Here is an 18,761-nt window from a genome sequence, read left to right on the forward strand (position 1 = left end):
CTGGTGCTGTAGCAGGCAGGAGGCAGATGGTGCCCCCCTTTTGTTCCATCCCAGCCCCTAGCCTGCGGCATAGTACGCCACATTCAGTGTGGTCTTCCCCTCTTAGTCTGTGTAGAAACATGCTGTGCCCCCAGTTACACCAGTTGCCTAGGCGGCCATCAGTCTAATGAGTCAGCAGCCAAGATTTGACGTCACGTCACGCTGAGCCTTTCCGCCTTTCACAGGTTTCTTCCCTCTCCTCTCCTCACATATCTAGATGGAATCAGGACCTCTCACCTGCTAAGAAGCTCCCTGCCGTACTTTTAAAAAATGCTTTTAAGTTTTGGAACAGGGCTTGCCTAAGTTGCCCAGGCTGGCCTTGAACTCAGTGTTTCTGCCTCAGTACCCTTTGTCGCAGATCTCAGGGTGAGATCTAGGCCCTGGTGGCCCCCCAGGGGCACGCTTTTCCCTTGCTTTCCTTCTGTGCAGACAGGGTTCCTTTGCTGGTCCACATGAAGACGGGGTTGCTGAGGAACCATCTGGCCTCAACAGGTCACTCACGTGACTGGATGGCGGGGACATGCAGGTGGCATGGTTCCGTCTGCCTTTTCACCAAAGACACAGCACACCGCTTCTTGCTTCCTGCTTCTGGAGACTGTGATCTGCTGCCTGGCTCTGTTTGACAGGAATGCAGTTCTTCATCCATAGGTGACCAGGTCAGGCGTCCAGGCCAGCTCCTCCATGTCTCCCGTGGGTCTTTTGACAGTCTTGCTATGGAGCAGTGCCCAGCTATAGAAGAATGTTAATTCAGAACATGGCTGTTCTGGCAAGATTACATCCAAAGACCTTCTAGGTCTGTGTCATCCAGCTGGAATACAAATATGCCTTTAATCCAGGTGATAGAGGCAAATGGATCTGAGTTCAAGGCCAGCCTGCTATAGAGCAAGTATCAGGAAAAGAAAAGCTTAGGTCTAGGCATGGTGATATATGCCTTTAATCCCAAACAAAGGTAAAGGTAGTTTGTAGAAGGAAGGATCCATGTTTGAAAGTGATGTCTAATTGAGTGGCAGAAAAGGTGTCGAACCAGAGAAGATTTGACAGAATAGGATATGGCCAACTCACAAGAAGAGAGAGAAAGAGAAGAGAAGGTACTTAAAAGACAGTTTTTCAGAAAGATGAGGCAGTTTTATCAGAACAGTAACAGAGAGATGGGTTGCAGAGAGAGAACTCAGAGACGAAGCCAGAAGATTAGAGCAGATTGCTGAGTTAATTTTAGGCCGAGCAGAGCAATTCTGGGCTGAGAGAGAAGCCAGATTAAATAAGTCAGCTGGGGGCAGGTGGTGTTGGCGCACACGTTTAATTCCAGCACTTAGGAGGCAGAGGTAGGCAGATTTAAGTGAGTTCAAGACCAGCCTGGTCTACAGAGTGATTCCGGGACAGCCAAAGCTACACAGAGAAACCCTGTCTTGAGAAGGGGGAAAAAAAAAAGTCAACTGGGAGAAGAGTTTGCACCAGAACAGCTGAGTTGAACTAGCCGAGCTCAGAAAGGACAAGTAAGGGTGAGCTTATCAAGCATTAAGTGTCAGAGGCTGAAAACATTCTAGGCATAGGTTAGATTTTACGGAGTCTAGAAGCTTCCAGGACTAGGCCTAGGCTAGCAGAAGGAGGCAATAAGCCTCCCAGACAACAATTGAGCCAGGAGAATAAAAGTTCCTTTTATATCCAGCTGTGGAGTTTTTCTTTCTTTCTTTCTTTCTTTTTTTTTGGGGGGGGGGTTTCAAGACAGGGTTTCTCTGTGTAGCCTCGGTTGTCCTGGGCTCACTTTGTAGACCAGGCTGGCCTCGAACTCACAGCAATCCACCTGCCTCTGCCTCCCAAGTGCTGGGATTAAAGGAGTGCGCCACCACGCCCGGCTTGGAGTTTTTCTTAAAGGTAGATAGTTGATCTATCTGTCCTCTATAGCACAGTAGCCACCAGGCATGTGAGACTGTTGAATGCTCGAATGGTGACTAAAGGGGCCAGCAGGTGGAATTTAATTTTAATTAATTGAAATCAACTTGTCCAGTATGCTCAGTGGCTGCAATGTTGGCTGGCGTAAGTACAGGTGATTGATTGATAAGGAAGCTGGCTTGACCTGAAGTTTTGGGAGGTGTGTTCCTTGGACAAGTAGACCCCTGGGTGGTCACAGGAAGCACTTGCTTCCCTTCCTTTCTCTGTGAGGGTCACACATATGGCTGGATACCCCACATAAAAAACTCTGATATCTGAAGTTATGTTACATTCTGAACTGTCTTCAGCACCTAATTCAAACAGCTGTGGCTTTGGGGGCATTTTGGATGCCATATTTTCAGTGGGGTGTGCTGAGTGAGTAAAGTTTGTGTAAATGTGTTAAAATCTGAAAAGTTTTGCTCCTGAAATACAACGGTCCCAAGGATTTGCCCAGAGGAAGTGGGTAGTGGAAGGTGAGACACTCTTGGCCAGCACCTGCTCCCCGAGAGTCTCACAGCTTGCTGCTTGCTGTCCAGCTGCCAGGTGATCGGTTGGTACCTCAGATTCGCTGTTGTTTATGCCCATTGTAGGGTCTGAACTGAACCTGAGAGTTCATGGGGGAAAACTTAAGATAACACACTTCGAGTACCAGGGCTCAAAGACTATATAATATATAAAAGAGTGCCACACACTCCTGTGTGCCCACAGTTCCTCTAGGTTTTTACATCACTTCTATGCTGCTGACCCAAAGGCTACAGTTTGAGACCAACTGTTCTGTGGTATTATGGCTAAAACTAGATGATCAGGCTCTGTTTTCTCAGCATTTTGACTTTTCCTAACTGCATGGGTTTGTTGTTGTTTGTTTGCTTTGGAGTTTTCTTTTTGATTATTTGGATTTTTGTTTCTGAGGCAGGGTTTCACTATGTTGCCCTTAGCTGTTTTAGAACTGGCTTTGTAGACCAGGCTGGCCTTGAACTCAGAGATTCGCCTGCCTCTGCCCCCTGAGTGCTAGGATCAAAGGTGTGCAGCAGCACCGCCCAGCACTAAGTGAATGATTTAAAAGTAAAAGCCAGAGACAAGGCAGGTAGATTTCTGAGTCTGAGGTCAGCCTAGTCTACAGAGTGAGTTCCAGGACAGTTGGCTACACAGAGAAACCCTGTCTGGTTGGAGGAACTAAAAGTCAGTATGGTAAGAGATATGATTCCTTTAAATGAATTGACAAAAATGTTGAACTAAACTATTTTTTACAGATTTACTTATTTTATGTGTATGAGTTTTCCCTGCATGTCAGTGCTCCAGGTATGTGCCTAGTATTCACAGAGGCCAAGAAAGGGCACTAGATCCCTTGGAGCTGGAGTTACAGATGGCTGTAGGCTGACATGTGGGTGCTGGGAACTAAACCCAGGTCTTCTGCAAGAGCAGCTACTGCTCTTAATTGATGAACCGTCTCCCCGGCTCCTGAAGTAAACTATATTGGAAGTGGTGGAAACTACGTCAGCTTGGAACTGTACTGCCCACCGTTAGGCCTTTCACCCAGGTTTTTGCCTTGCCCAGAGCTTAAATAGGGTTCGGTCTTGGGGTCCGTAGCACTGAAGCCAACTTGCTCAGGAGCCCTTCATATGGACCTGGTGTTGAGCAAGTGTGAGGTACACTTCAAAAGCTCAGCATCTGTCCAACAGTACCCAACAGGAACCTCACAGTTTGGGCTCCATCCAGGTCTTACACATTTAGAGACAGAACCTCTGTCTCGCAGGCCACCTGAGAACTCTGTCCTATTGCCTCTGCTTCCTAAATGGTGGGGTTGTTGGTTGTTAATCACCCTGGGCAAGAAGGAGACCACTACCATAATTTTTGAGTCAAATTTGAACCAAGCTTTATTAAATACTGACCAGGACAGTGGTCACTGGCCAGGTCCATCCCTGGGATTCCCAGAATATGGCTGTAAATCACATTAGTCTGGCGCTTATAAGGACAAATCCCCACGGCTAAGTCTTTCCTGACTTCGTACAACCAGGGTGAGCATACCTCCTGTCTACACGTGAGCCAGCATATGCTGTGTGGTTGGAGCAACCAACCTCATTTACAGACGTGAAAACACAGGGCTTGTTACCTTACAGGAACAATATTTCCCAGCATTCCAGGAAGTTATCTGTTCTTGGACAAGTGGGACTTATGGCATTTTTGTTTTATAGCTCTCTTAAGCACAGTAACTTCTTTTCTTTTCTTTTCTTTTTTCTCCCCCGAGAAAGAGTCTCCCTGTGTAGCCTTGGCTATCCCGGACTCGCTTTGTAGACCAGGCTGGCCTCAAACTTACAGTGACGGCCTGCCTCTGCCTCCTGAATGCTAGGATTACAGGCATGTGCCACCACGCCCAGCTAAGCACAGTAATTAAAACTTAAATCTTAACTTTAGCCCTTACAAAGTACCATGCCTGGCACCCATATACTATTTTATTAAAGGTCATAGTGAATTGTATGTATAATCGGGCTGTGTCTGTCCTTCCCAGTCTTTTGCCTTCTCTCTCCTGCCTCTAAAGCCTGTGCTGTGAGCTTGAATGTTTAGCTTTCCAGCTTACGGCGCCAACTTCCACACTTCCACAAGCAACACATTTTTATGTCTATTTTTCAGGTATTTGCTCGGGTCCTGCATTGCTCTGCTTGTAGTCAGTTTCCCTTGAGTTCCTTGTCAGGTTCACGGCTAGATCATTCCTTAAAGGGGCCGCACCCTCCTTAAATCGATGTTTGTCCAGGCACACCCCACTAACGTGATCTTCTCTCTGCCTGGTTTCTCTCTGTTGACAGTGGCTGCAGTGAGCTGCTCTGCCCCGCTTCCTGGGCTCTTGGGAGTTTTTAATGCTTGTGGAGTTTCCCTGAGTACAGTGCGAGTCCATTATTGAACTGTGACAGGAATTTAACACATTCTGCCCACACCCAGGAAGTGAAAATTAGTTGAGTGTTAAATTTGTTTAGTGAAGCCATTCTTTCAGTTTATGAAAAAACTGGATGTATGTGTAAATGTTTGTGCTGACACCCAAGGTGAGCTTGGGTGTCAAAGGAACCTGGAAGATTCGAGGAGAAATCCAGAAGCTGACTTGCTGGGTCACACAGGAAACCAATTTTTGTAAGCTTTACTTTGTTCTGTTCTGAGTGTCTTGTCTGCTTGTACATATGTGCAGCACTTGTGCGACTGGTGTCCACAGAGGTCAAAGGTGTCGGATCTACTGGAACTGGAGTTCGGATGTGGTGAGCCAGCACGTGGGTGTGGGAATTGATCTGTGGGTCTTGTGTGAGAGCAGCGGGTGCTCTTAGCTGCGGGGCCTGTTCTCCGGCCCTACGCACCTGTTTTGATGAGCTGTTGTGTTGCCTCCAGTGTGACCTCTGCATCGAATCAGCTGGCCCTTAGTTTCTCTCGGTGACATTTTACTCTTCTCACTGACCCGCTTTGAGTAGAGCTGTGTGCCTGACCATTTCGGATACTCCGCGTGTTAACTGGCACTTAACGGAAGCCCGAGTGTGTGGTTCCTGAGTGAGTGGAGGCCTTTGGCCCTGTGTTCTAGATAGCTTCGATTCAGTTTTGAAGGAAGATGAGCTTTTCTCAGATATTTGGACAATAATAATGTTTAGATACAGAAGGGTTTTTTTTGTTTGTTTGTTTGCTTGCTTATTTTGGTTTGGTTTTTGGTTTTTTGAGACAGGGTTTCTCTGGGTAGCCTTGGCTGTCCTGGACTCTCTCTGTAGACCAGGGTGGCCTTGAACTCATAGTGATCTGTCTGCCTCTGCCTCCTGAGTGCTGGGATTAAAAGTGTGTTCCGCCACTGCCCAGCTAGATACAGAAGTCTCTTCCCACATGAGCTGTGTGGTTAATGCAGAAGTTGGCACCCAGAGCAGCTTAAGGCAGAGAGTTTAAGAGGGAGTATGAAGGGCGGGGAATGCTAGCTGGCAGGCTGGGTAGTTTGTTGGGAGATAGTGGCTGGCGTCGCGGGCAGCCCTGGCTCGTTCTTCCTCCCACGATCGATCGGTTGTCTCTACATTGCCGTCACTCACAGGGAAAGGTCCCCCTCTTGAGAACTTGAGACAAATCCCAGACGCCCTGTGATTTTTTTTTTTAAATAGTACTGGTTGACTGTCGTTTTTCTAAAAACCGCTCAAGACTAGACCTGTTTCTAGGTTTGGATGTTGAAATTACATATATGTATACTTACATAGACTTTCCTGGTTGAACACCCCTAAACTGACAATCTGAAAGCCTCCAAAACTCAAAATCTATTGAACGGTAGATTTTTGCCAAATAAATAAATAAATAAACAAACAAATAAACAAACAAACTATTATGGGCTGGAGAGATGGCTCAGCGGTTAAGAGCACTGGCTGCTCTTCCAGAGGACCTGGGTTCAGTTCCCTGCACCCACATGGCAGCTCACAACTGTCTGTAACTCCAGTTCAAAAGGATCTGACACCCTTACACCAATACACGTAAAAATAAGTAAGTAGAGGTGTGTATTTGGGATGATGGCCCATGCTTGTCTACTGTGTGTATTTGGGATGATGGCCCATGCTTGTCTACTGTGTGTATTTGGAATGATGGCCCATGCTTGTCTACTGTGTGTATTTGGAATGATGGCCCATGCTTGTCTATTGCCCCAGCAACTGGGGATCACTTGAGCACAGGAGTTCGAAGCCAGTCAGGGATTATAGGAGTACATGGGAGCCTGGCTTGTCACGTGGCTGCTGGGACCAGAATTCTGGTCTTTGTAAATGCACAGCAAGTCTTCTGAACTGCTAACCACCTCTCCAGCCTCATGTTTCAGGCAGTCTGACCTGGAATTTACTATATGGCCCAGGGTGCTCTCAAACTCAACAGCAGTCTTCCTGCCTCCAATTCCCAAGTACTAAGATTACAGGCATAAACTATCACTCCTAGCTCAGTAGTTCCCGTTAATAGCTGTGTGTATATATATATATGTATGTACACATAAGACAAATCTGTCCCCATTTGTGTTTCTTTCTTTCATTCATTCATTCATTCATTCATTCAATTTACTTATTTTTAGTTTTGGGATATGGTCCTCAAATCATCCTCCAGAGTGCTAGGATTGTAGGTGTGGGCCTACACTCTACTTGAAACCTGTTTCTAAAGAGGTAAGAGGGAGCAGAGCTGGAGTTGTAACTACTGACAGAAGCCTGTAAATATTCACTTGTGAGACTCCCTATTGTCTCCCAAGGTTGGCCAAGTTCATTCTTTTATGTTCCTGTCAGAGGCTGATTTGGTCTTGGGTCGGGGCTGGGTGTTTACTGTCTGGCCCCCCTAGGGGATGAGGCTGGGAGACCCTGGTCTACTGAGTAGCACTGTTAGACAATTGTAGATCTTCCTGCCAATTTGTTCATGTTTGCTTGTCAGAAATAGCTTAGGTCAGTGTGTGTGTCTGTGGCATCCCTTGCTAGGCTGGTTCCTGGCAGCTGTGTGTCCTCTTGATTTTTAAGCCTGTTAATTAGCTTGCAGGGCACAAAGAAAATCCTTAGAGTTTCCTTTGTGATGGAAATAGAGTTCCTGGGAAAGAAAGGACTGAACAAAAGATCCTAGCTCAGTGGAAAGGAAGCCACAGAGGCCTGTTCATTGCTTTGTGTGCAGGGGTGGGGGGAAGGGGGGAGGGAGGGGGAGAGACAGAGAGACAGAGAGAAAAGCTTCGGGGTGGGGGCCTGAGTTTGAGTCCAGCCACATAAAAACAGAAGCAGTGGGAAGGTGACCGAAGGACTGGGCCTTGGCCAGGAGATCCTCACTTCCAGTTTCCCAGGGTGCACTGAGGTGCTGTTAGCTTCCTGGTTTCTCTGAGTGTGACACTACTCCAGGAGTGATGAACACATGTCTACTTGTCCCACCAACAAACCAAAAATATAGACACTACCAAAGTCCACCATGCTGACCAGTGAGATTTACTGGGGTTCCAGGAGCAGAGAGTGATCTGCTTGGGACCCACTCACCTACCAAAACCTTACTTGGAATGAGCATGGGAAGAAGTGAGCATCCCAGCCTTTATGTGCAGGAGAAAAGGCTGGATAAAATGTAGGTGGGGCACACTGAAGTGGAGCCATGGCGTCCTCCACCAGCTAGCTGTGAATGGTCCGAGGGCCACTGCATCACGGATGTGTTGCCTTTTCTAACTTCAATTGGAAGAGCCTAGGCTAGATGGGGGAGGTCCACTGGTGGCTACCTCGAGCAGAGCGAAGTGTTGCAGGGCAGGGAGTAGCCCTCGCTCTTTCCCAAAGGTTGTGTTAAACCATCAAGGAGGCTGTGCTTGAACCCTGGGGCTGTGATGCCTGATGTGTCCAGACTTGAGGGTTAAATAGCAGGCCCTGCCTTGTGGGGGCTGTGTCAGCTGGGAAGCAGGGCAGAAAGGTGCCCTCCCTCACCAGGTGGCTCTTGAAATACATGAAGGAAAAAAAAAAGCCATCTAATCGAAACTAGGTGGGAGTAGAGGCAATTCTACAAGGGAGAATTGAGATGGGGTTAGCGGAGGGCTGGGCTGGGCTGCTATAGAGAGGAGAGTGGCTGAGCTGAGGGAAAGTGAAAGCGGGTTAGGGCAATCCATCTCAAGTATGTTTCCACAGAGAAAAGGTGTGTCAGGTGGATCAGATGACTTACAGTCTTACTAGGTGGGAAGTTCTCAGTTTGCAGACTTGACTTAGAGTCACAGGCAATTTTGGGTTTCCGGCCTGGGACAAGCGGCTGAGGTGCTTATTTAACCAAAGTAGACGGGGTCTCCAGGTTCTGGCAGCATCCTTCAGTCCCTACCTGTTACAGAGCATGGCTGGCATGCTTAGCTTCCCCCCCCCCCGCCCCCCCCCTCTCTCTCTGTGCTTGCACTTTCTCACCGCCCGCCCGCGCCCCCCCCCCCCCCCCCCGTTTTTTATCTCCCTCTGCATGGTGACTACCATTTCCTTATAGACAGAAGGAAAGCGCTCATTGGCTGCTCGCAGGCAGCCCCTGAGGCATGCATCAAATGCATGAAGCCCCTCCCCGAGGCTGTGTAAGTGGTTAACAGCTACTGGAGGGTGGGGAGCCTTTTCTAGTGGTGTACCTGTCCTACGTTGTCCATGATCTTGCAGGTAACCCTCACCCCTGCTTCCACAAGTAGCCCTGTTAAACTCACTAGCTCATCTCACTCGACCTGGCTGGAAATGAACTAGTCTGGGGTTGGTACCCCACCTGGAACGAACAGTTTTGTGTTGGGCCTACAGGAAAAGTTCACTAGCGCGTCTGTAACTAGCTCAAGTGCACACTCACTTCTGTCCCCTCCCCAGCCCTCCCCCGCCCCCTTGTCTGTGCCTCTCTGTTTGCAGACACGTACTCATGTCACCTCCTGCACAGGAAGGAAAGGATATGGACAGGATTCCCCTTTGGGAACAATACAATGTGGCCACCACAGGGGGCTCCATGCAGGGCTTCTCCACTCACCTGTGTCCTTAGTCACAAAGTCCCTTGAGGCTGAAAACCTGAAAACCTAGGGCCACAGGCCTCCAGCCCACAGATGCAAACTCCTGGATGGCCAAAGCAAGGTAGGAAGAGTCCGGGATTGTTAGTGCTGGCATAGCCCCCCTTCAAGGACAGATGGGATTCTGTCTTCGCTGCTGCATTGCTCTCGTGATCTAGTGATCTCGTGATCTCGTGATCTAGAACTGCCGTCCTAGATCTGACCGTCAGGCTTTACCCTTGGCACCAGTCAGAGCTACTGTCTGGAGCGATGCCCAGCAAGAGTACAGCGAGAAGCTGAGGGCCATTGAAAGACGTGCTGGGTGTGCGCTCAGGAGTGCACACACACTGCTTCAGGCCCAGCCACAGTCCCGGCAGCAAAGAGCCCCTTCTTCCTTCCTTTCTTTTTTTGTTTTTTTCCGAGACAGTTTGTGTGCCTTGGATGTCCTGGACTTACTTTGTAGATCAGGATTTTGGAGGAATGTCTTGAGTAGATGTAACAACTGTCAATAAAGCTCTGCTTAGCCAATAAGCTGGGCAGAAGGACAGGAAGTAGAAGGTGGGACTTCCTAGAGAGGGGGCGGGGCCAAGTTGACAGTTGACTAGGAAGGAGGAAGAAGCCTCCAAAGATCAGATTGGCAAGTGCTTGGGATGTATGTATGTTATGTGATTTAGAGTAGTTGAATTTAGTTTACGAGTAGATTAGAATCAGTTTAAATTCTGCCCAGCCATAGTGCTTTCAGCTTTGAAGTATATTTCAGTCTCTCTGTCAGTTATCAGCTTCCTAGCCTGAACCGATACAATTTATTGTAACACAGGATAGCCTCAAACTCACATAGATTGGCCTGCCTCTGCCTCCCAGAGTGCTGAGATTAAAGGTAGGCGCCACTGCACCTGGCAGGGTTTTGTTTTTAAGAGTTTGTTTATTTTATGTGTTTGTGTGTTCTATCTGCATGTACACCTGCAGGTCAGAAGAGGGCACCAGATCTCATTAGAGATGGTTGTGAGCCACCATATGGTTGCTGGTATAAGAACTCAGGACCCCTGGAAGAGCACCCAGTGCTCTTAAGAGCTGAGCCATCTCTCCAGCCCCCTGGTAGAGGGATTTTACTTATACCATTTTGGGAAGTTCTCTAGCCTTGCCCAAGTTACTCCTAAAGCGAGCACAGGGCTGGATTTCTTCTCTTCACACAGGTGCCTGTGTTCCTGCACATTGCTCAGGAGTCTGCATCTTGTGACTTTTCCTCTGCTCAGGCTTCAGGGACTGTAAAAGCTGTCAGAGGACATGGGAGGGGCCAGAGGGAGGAGCTGGCAATTTCGTCATCAAGAATGGATGAAAATGTCTGTGCTTTGGACATCTTGTTGATTAGTAGAATATTCTTCTGCTGGAGATGGTACAGTAAGAAATGTTCATGTTGTCACCATGTGTGTGTTACTAAGGAGCCCTTGCCTGTGTGCTGACAGTCACCATGTGTGTGCTACTAAGGAGCCCTTGCCTGGGGGTGTGGTCTGATGTTTAGAGTTTGTCTCCCTTCTCTCATGTGTCTGCTTGTTTTCAGCAGTGGGTCCTCTATGGAGACTGAGCCATTGGGTGTGAGAGAGCACTTGTCAGGGAAATTGCCTTGTGGGCTTATGGAGGCTGGCGAGTCCCAGGCCAGATTCCCTGTGGACTGGAGAGCCTAGGATACTGGATACAAGAGGTACTGGTTTACATTCGTGTCTGAAAGCCCCAGAACCAGGGTCAGCTGTAATGTCACTCTCAGCTGCTAGCAGTAGCCCTGGAGTGCTAAGACCAGGAGGCCCAGAGCTCAAGTCTCAGAGCTGTGGCTCAGGAGCCTGTCCCGTGCCCCATAGCCAAGAGAGTGGCATTGGAAATCCTGTCTTGCCTGGAAATTTGTTCTTGCCAGCACCAGGCTCACTGGAGGGTACCCACCCACCCACCCACTTTGAGGGCAGATCCTATTCTCTCAGTACACAGCTCTTGCCACTTTGCAGGATAAACACTCAGAAACACACTAGCATGTTTCTAGGGACTCCTACTAATGATTAAAATTACGGTCGAAAGGTGGCTTTCACGTCTGTGGATGACACCCCGAAATGATAGTTAATAGTTCCTTTTGCTGCTTCTTGTTGAGCCAATAAAATCTGTGAACCCTGAAAAAAAAAAAAAAGAAAAAAAAATAGAAGTGTCACAGGTGTAGTTTGTGAAACTTGTCTTGCTCAGGTTCCTAGCCACCTCAGGGTGACTGCTGAGAGCCTGCTCTCTGGAGAGTGTCTGCTGCGGTAGCATTTGTCTGTCTCCTCTTCAGCACTTTTGATATTGAGCCTCTTGAACAAGCTGTGCCTAGGCCTGGGTGTCTGGCTCCCATCAGTGATAATGACCTTCCAGCTCCTGTGGCTATTACAAAGGGCAAGTGAGTAGTAGCTGCACGTGATGTGTAGACAGGATTGCCAGACCCAGAGTCTTCAGCATGTGTTGCCTCTTCCGCGTGTCATCATGTGGGGGCCGCAGGGGGCTGTGATAGGAGCCTGCTGCTGTGTGATTCTGTGGCCCAGGAGAGGAAGAAGCTACACCTGGCAGGAAGGGAGGTCCGGAACCGGAACTGAGCCATTGATTTGATTATTACTTCAGGGGTAGCTAGAAGGCAACCGTCCTAGCAGGTACATTTCTTCACTATGGATGGACAGTACCATGGGGCGGAGCCTGGCTTCCCGATGGCTGGCTGGCTGGGCGCCTGCTGGCTGGGCTCTGCCCTCCTCCTCCTCTGGCACTTGTCTGAAGGCTGAGTTGCCCTGGTGAGTGAGCTGTCTGATTCAGAGCTTGTTTTTCTTGCAGACGGTGTTGGTGAATAACATCACCACCAGCAAGAAGTTCATCAGAGACCTGCAAGGTAAGCCCCTCCGGCCAGTCCAGCCGCTGCCTCAAGGAAAAGCCTGCCTGGCTGGTTCCTACAGAGGTCTTGGTGGCTCTGTCACTGTAATTGAGCCATCCTTAGTGTAGTCCTTACCCTCCTGTCCCTATAAAATATTATGTGTACATTGCAAGTTATGATGGACATAATTCAGACCTTTGGCTTATGAATCTTTAAGAAATACAGGTATGGGGTATGTTGAGGGGCAGGAGCACTTACCTACTGTTTGCAAGACCTTAGTTTTCGTCCCCACCACCAAATAGCAATGTAATTGGATGAGTAATACTCAATATTCCAAGACTCTAAGCATCATTATGTGGAAAGACCTACCTCCAACCTCAGGCCAAGGTCAGAATATACAAAAGTAACTAAAACATTGTCTAAAGTTAACTTTAAGCTGTGTATATAAAGCACATGTGGGGGCTGGTGAGATGGACAGCAGCAAAAAGCACTTGCTGCCAGGCCTGACAACCTGAGCGTGATCCCTTAACCCACGCAGTGCAAGGAGAGACTCCACAAGTTGACCTTTGACCTCCACACATGCACAGTGGAACATGCACACACACAAATAAATAAGATCATTACAAGTTTAGTAGACATTTTGAATAGGATCAAGGTGCAGGTTACTGCGGGGGAGTGTCTGTGAACAGGTCTAGTGGTGACAGAGGACGGGCTGTTCTCTTCTTTTCTGTATCCTGTGTGCCACTGTGCTCTGAGTTGTGGTTCTGTTGTTGTTGTTTTTGGTCTCTGCGTAGCCTTCCCTGTCCGGGAACTCACTCTGTAGCCAGGCTGGCCTTGAACTCACAGATCCTCCTGCCTTTGCTTCCCAAGCACTGGGATTGAAGGTGTGCACAACCACCACCAGACTAGAATCTGTTGGGTCTTGTGTGTCTGGGTGGCAGGATGGCCTCACAGAGGCCCGTGGAGTGACTGGTCGTTTTGGTTTAGACCAATTGAAGGCGCTGCAGAGGAGCTATGGCCACCTGCAGCAAGACATCTTCCAGTTCCAGAAGAACCAGAGCAGCCTGGAAAAGAAGTTCTCCTATGACCTGTGAGTGTGGCCCAGGATACCGCTCGCCCACCCTGGGGAGGCGGGGAGCCCAGCTGCTCACTCTGCCTGTGACAGAACTGATTCCTTGTTGTAGGTAGCGTGTGAGATGGGACTCGTATTTCTGGGAGTCATGTCTTTTTTTTTTTTTTAAGACTTATTTATTTAATGTATATGAGTGTTTAATCTGCATGTACACCTACCTGCCAGAAGAGGGCATCAGATTGCATTACAAATGGCTGTGGCCAGCAGTAGTTGCTGGGAATTGAACTCACTACCTCTGGAAGAGCAGGTAGTGTTCTTAACCACAGAGCCATCTCTCCAGCCTAGGTTTCATATCCTTTAGCAATCAGTATTCTGTTTGGTAAGTATCATCCAGCAGGCTCTTTGTACAGAGTAAATAGGAAAGGTATGTTTGTGTACATGCATGCATGTGCACGTGTGTGTGTGTGTACAATGCTCAGCAGGGAATAAAGTGTCACTATACCATAGCATTTATGGATCATAAACTAGCGCACAGTTGTACCGCTTTAGCAATCTGCACACTTTAAAAATGTCAGATATGAACCTGGAGAGGTGGCCCAGTGGTGAAGAGCACTGGCTGCTCTACCAGAGTACCCAGGTTCAGTTCCCAGCACCCACATGGTAGCTAACAAACGTCTGCAACTCCAGTTCCAAGAGATACCCTCTTCAGACCTCTATGCTCCTGCACACATGTGGTGCACATGAATATACTTAGGCACACATATACAGAAAAAAAAATTTTAATGTCAAGCATAGGTGAAAAAAAGTCTAGAATATATTGGCAAGATATTGGCAGGTTATTGCTGGATGTTGGTGTGGCAAGTAATTCATTGCCTTCCACGTTTTACAGTGAGAGCGGAGCTTAATCCAAACATGCAGTTTGGGAAGGCAGTAAAGATGGTTCACAGGGTGGAGATCTTTAAAGGGAAGCATGGGGACACCTAGCCCAGCCCTAGAACCTCTGACCTGACCCCATAGTGACAGCTCAGCCTAGCTGACTGCAGCCACCACACTCGCTAACAGTTTTTCACTTACTTGCCTTATGTATACAAAGTCACATAGCTTCACAGTGTTTTCTTCATTTAAAAGAAATTTGGGGGGCTGGAGAGATGGCTCAGAGGTTAAGGGCAATGACTGTTCTTCCGGAGGTCCTAAGTGCAATTCCCAGCAAACACATGGTGGCTCACAACCATCTATAATGTGATGTGATGCATTCTTCTGGCCTGCAAATGTACATGCAGGCAGAGCACTGTATTCATAATAATAAGTAAATAAATCTTTTTTAAAAATTGGGGCTTTTATCCTTCTATAAGACAGTGTAGGTAGGTGTACATTGCCAAAGTCCTTGCTTTCTTTTGAAATGGGTCTGCCTGTGTAGTCCAGGCTAGCCTCACATTTGTATAGCCCAGACTGTCCTGGAGCCATCATCTTCCTCCCATCCAAGTGCTGGGATCACTATGCAGGATTTCCTAACTGCTCCCTTAAGCTGGCGGCACAGGCTCCAGCAGCTGAAGACAAGCCGCACGCACACATGCCAGCCTCACAGAATGCCCACGTTATTTTGAAGTACCAGCGACTTGCCTCATTTCCTTCTGAATACTTCAAAACCCAATGCTGTGCAGAGCGTGACGTGTGGAGCACGAACAGGGCATGTACTGAGCTCTGCATCACAGACAGGGGCTCTGTGTGAATACTGTGTGACCTTGAGCTAAGATGGCTTCAGTCTCACTGTCCTGTGTTTTCTCTGAGCCAAAACATCATTATGTATTGCATGACCATGACTGTGGTGACTGCATAACTGCAGAGGACGTGAGGAGGCATGATTGGACTGTGAAACCTCTCCTGGCCTCATGCCAGTTCCTTCAGGGACTGGGCAGTATTGAGAGACAGTCTGCTCTGGTTTGAAGGGGAGTGCTGCTGGAATCCAGTGGGCAGAGACCAAGACACTGCCAAATGTTTCACAATGCCCAAGATAGCGCCCCTCATTGAAAATCATGGCCCCAAACATTAACAGTAAGCCTGGGAAAACTGAGCTAGTGAAATCAAAACATTACACATAGACAAGTGTCAAGTGCCCTTTAAAAGGCCCCTACAGCCAACACTTCCCCCAATTCAGAGGCCTCACTTGTAAATGTTGACCCGAGACTTCAACCTAGGGGAAGTCAGCCATGAGCCGAAGGGAGAAGCCTCTGTCCCAGCGTTGGCAGCCACCACACTTGTTTTTCAGAGGTGAGCAGCCTTGATGGTAGGTCTGTCTGTCTGACAGCTTGTCTCGCTGGCTGTGCTTAAGGACCCCTGCCGCAGATGCAGGAAGCTCTCAGAAGTAAAGCTGGAAAGAGAAAGCTGTCCTTAAGTTTCTTTGAACTAGAGACAAGATGTCAATACCTTGTTAGAAAATTTGTAATGTTGAGTCGAGAGCTCCTCCAGCCATGTCTGTACACCCCAGTCTATTTATGGGAGCACAGAGGCAGCCACAAGCTGGGAAGAAGGCTCCTGTGTGCATAAATTAGTGTCTTTCTGGCAATCAATAGGCATTCCCATTGGCTGCTCTTGGCAACACTAAGCGATCAGTGCATTCATCAAAGACAGCTTTCCTTTCCCCTACCTCCCCCACCCGCCCCTCTGAGCACTTTAATTCATCCTCACACTGGTGTTCAAGTGTGACAGTTCAGATCCTGGGTGTTACAGTCCGCAGTGATGACTTCCTGTACCAGGTGTAGGAGCCTTAACGGTACTCTGGCCACAATCTGTACTAACTGGTGTTGCCATTAGTGGCCTAGAGTTGAGCATAGTTTAGCCCGTTAATCCCTGAGCATCTGCTTGGTGCTCTAGGAAGATCCAGCCTGGTCAGCCTGACTGACTGGGAAGTTTTTCAATGAAGCTTCTGTGTATTTCTTGTCAGTTTGAGTTTCCCCATTATCACCCAATCCCCTTCTGTGTGTGGAATGTTGTGAGCCAGTAAGGCTTTGAACTGCAAGTGAGAGACCGAGGCTCCGAAGTGCTTCCAACTCAGCAAAGGCTGCACTGCACTGCACTGCATAGACTGCACTGTAGTCTTGTGGAAACTTGACTCTTGTCTTTCAGCCCTTGCTCTAGCAGGCAACAGAGCACCTCTTAGCTCCCCCTAAGGGAGTGGTTTCAGCTCCGTTCTGCCCTTTGCTGCGAGCTCCCAGTGTACCTCAGCTGAAGGTCTTGGACAGCTCGGAGTCCTCCAGTCAGTCTTCAGGCTGCCCAGAGTTCAACCACACCCCACAGGTATACTCCTAAGACTGCTCCACAGGCCAGTCATAGGCCCTGGGTGTCCCCTAGCCACACACTGGATGGTTTACAAACTCGGGGCAACCTGCCACACTCCTTGATAATTCACCAGAGCAGCTCACAGAACTGAGGACTCTGCTTACTACTTATTAGCCAATTAACTTTGAATGGAGGAGGGCAGAGTTTACTCAAGGACAGGTGTACCTGAGAATGTGCCTGGGTGGTAACCAGATCATGGGGCCAGTGATTAGCATTAGGATGCATAGCACCAGACCAGCTCCCAACATGCCATGGAGTCAGGGCCCAACCCTTCTGGTGCCTCTATTTTTACCAGCCCAGAAGCTGCCAAAGCTCAAGGTTCAGAGGTGGTAGCTGGCTTTGTTCCATAGGCATGATTGATGACATCATCAACTACATGACTGAACTCTAACTCCAGACCCATCCACTTAGAGGAGGTGGAGCTGAGTATTTCAACTCCCATCCTGAAATGTGCCCCACCCTATCACCCCAACCCCTGAGCTATCTCCTCAAGATAACCACAGTTCTGGTCCAAGGAGCTCATGGATGAAGATGTGTGTGTGCGTGTGTGCGTGTGTGTGGTTTTTAAAGCGATGTAACAAGTCTAAAGTGTGGTTCCCTGCAGGTGTCTTCTGTATCTAATCCTGGCAGACAGACACTTGCCCTTGCAAGTTCCCCTTTCATCTATGTCCAGGGTAGGGAAGGGCTGTTCTGTCTCTTGCCACAGTGGACTGTGGGATGTGGGATCCAGCAGGGAGCACTCGGGACAACCACACATGCTTCCGTTTGTCTTCACCAGGAGCCATTGTATCAACCAGATGAAGGAGGTGAAGGAGCAGTGTGAAGAGCGGATAAAAGAGGTCACCAGAAAGAAAAATGAAGCCTTAGTTTCCAGAGGTGTGGCTGAAAGTACCGAGCATCAGCAGGTAATTGGGGTCTGTTCTGGCCCGGGCTTCCAGGAGGTATACCCTCCTCTCCTCGCTCAGCATTTTGCCCTGCTGACAATGTCTCTGTCCTCCCTGTGGGTTTGCCTCCTTGTGGTACACCAGAGCAAAGCCTGGTGCCAGGACACCTAGACCAGCCGTGTGTACTGGCCCCCAAGCTCAGAGCTTTGTCCATTAAAGTCCAGAGCCCCAGAGCACACTGAGGTCAAGACGTTAAGCACTGGGGCCAGGATTAGCCTGGGCGGTGTCCAGTGCACAGGAATAATGTCTTTCTTCTGATATTAGAGCGTTATCTTTTCAAAGGATGTGTTTTTGCTCTCATTTATTTTTTGTTGACTTTTTTCATTTTAAATTTTATTATTATTATTATTATTATTATTATTATTATTATTATTATTATTATTATTTTGAGACAGGGTTTCTCTGTGTAGCCTTGGCTGTCCTGGACTCGCTTTGCAGACCAGGATGGCTTCGAACTCACAGCAATCCACCTGCCTCTGCCTCCTGAGTGCTGGGATTAAAGGCGTGTGCCACCACTGTGGGGCCAATTTTAATTAATTTATGAGCTAATTCACATATCTTTTCTTCCACTTACTTTTAATTTGCTAATTTGTTCGGTGGCTTCTGAAGGTAGAATCTTGATTCTTGGATATAGACCTTCCTTTCTGGTGTATACATTCAATGCCACAAATATGTTTTTAAAAGCATTGCTTTTACTGCAGCCTATACATTCCAGTAAACTGTAATATATCTTTTTTTATTTTTGAGACAGTCTCACTATTTAGTTCTGTCTGTCCAGGCTGGCCTCAAACCCACAGAGATGCACTTGCCTCTTCCTCCCAACTGCTGGCATTAAAAGTGTGACCAAATTATCTTTAAATTTGAGACTTAATTTAACCCATGTGTTATTTAAACGTATGTGTCTTAATCTCCACCCATTTAGGGACTGACTCACTATTTTTCTGCCTCTGATTTCCCATTAACTCTACTGTAATGGAAGCGCAGACATGGCATGGCTCCTAGTTTAACTTTGCTAAGATAGAGTCTTAGCCTTTCCTGACGAGTGTCCCAGGAGGCGGATAATTCTCCTTTGGCTCTTCCCCAGAAATGTTGATTTTCCTG

At 48.1% G+C, this 18,761-nt stretch overlaps 1 protein-coding gene across 2 annotated transcripts in view; it reads left to right on the plus strand.

Annotated features, from left to right (window-relative positions):
* GOLM1 (golgi membrane protein 1) overlaps positions 1–18,761 on the plus strand; it is a 39,332-nt gene that overhangs the window by 10,871 nt on the left and 9,700 nt on the right. For both annotated transcript variants that reach the window (XM_084796664.1, XM_084796665.1), the window contains exons 4-6: positions 12,272–12,326; positions 13,296–13,398; positions 17,495–17,621. In XM_084796664.1, the coding sequence (XP_084652790.1) occupies positions 12,272–12,326; positions 13,296–13,398; positions 17,495–17,621 (285 nt within the window). The remainder of the gene's footprint in view (positions 1–12,271; positions 12,327–13,295; positions 13,399–17,494; positions 17,622–18,761) is intronic.

Source organism: Acomys minous, assembly GCF_964271855.1.
Source record: "Acomys minous genome assembly, chromosome: 9".
Taxonomy (NCBI): Eukaryota; Metazoa; Chordata; class Mammalia; order Rodentia; family Muridae; genus Acomys; species Acomys minous.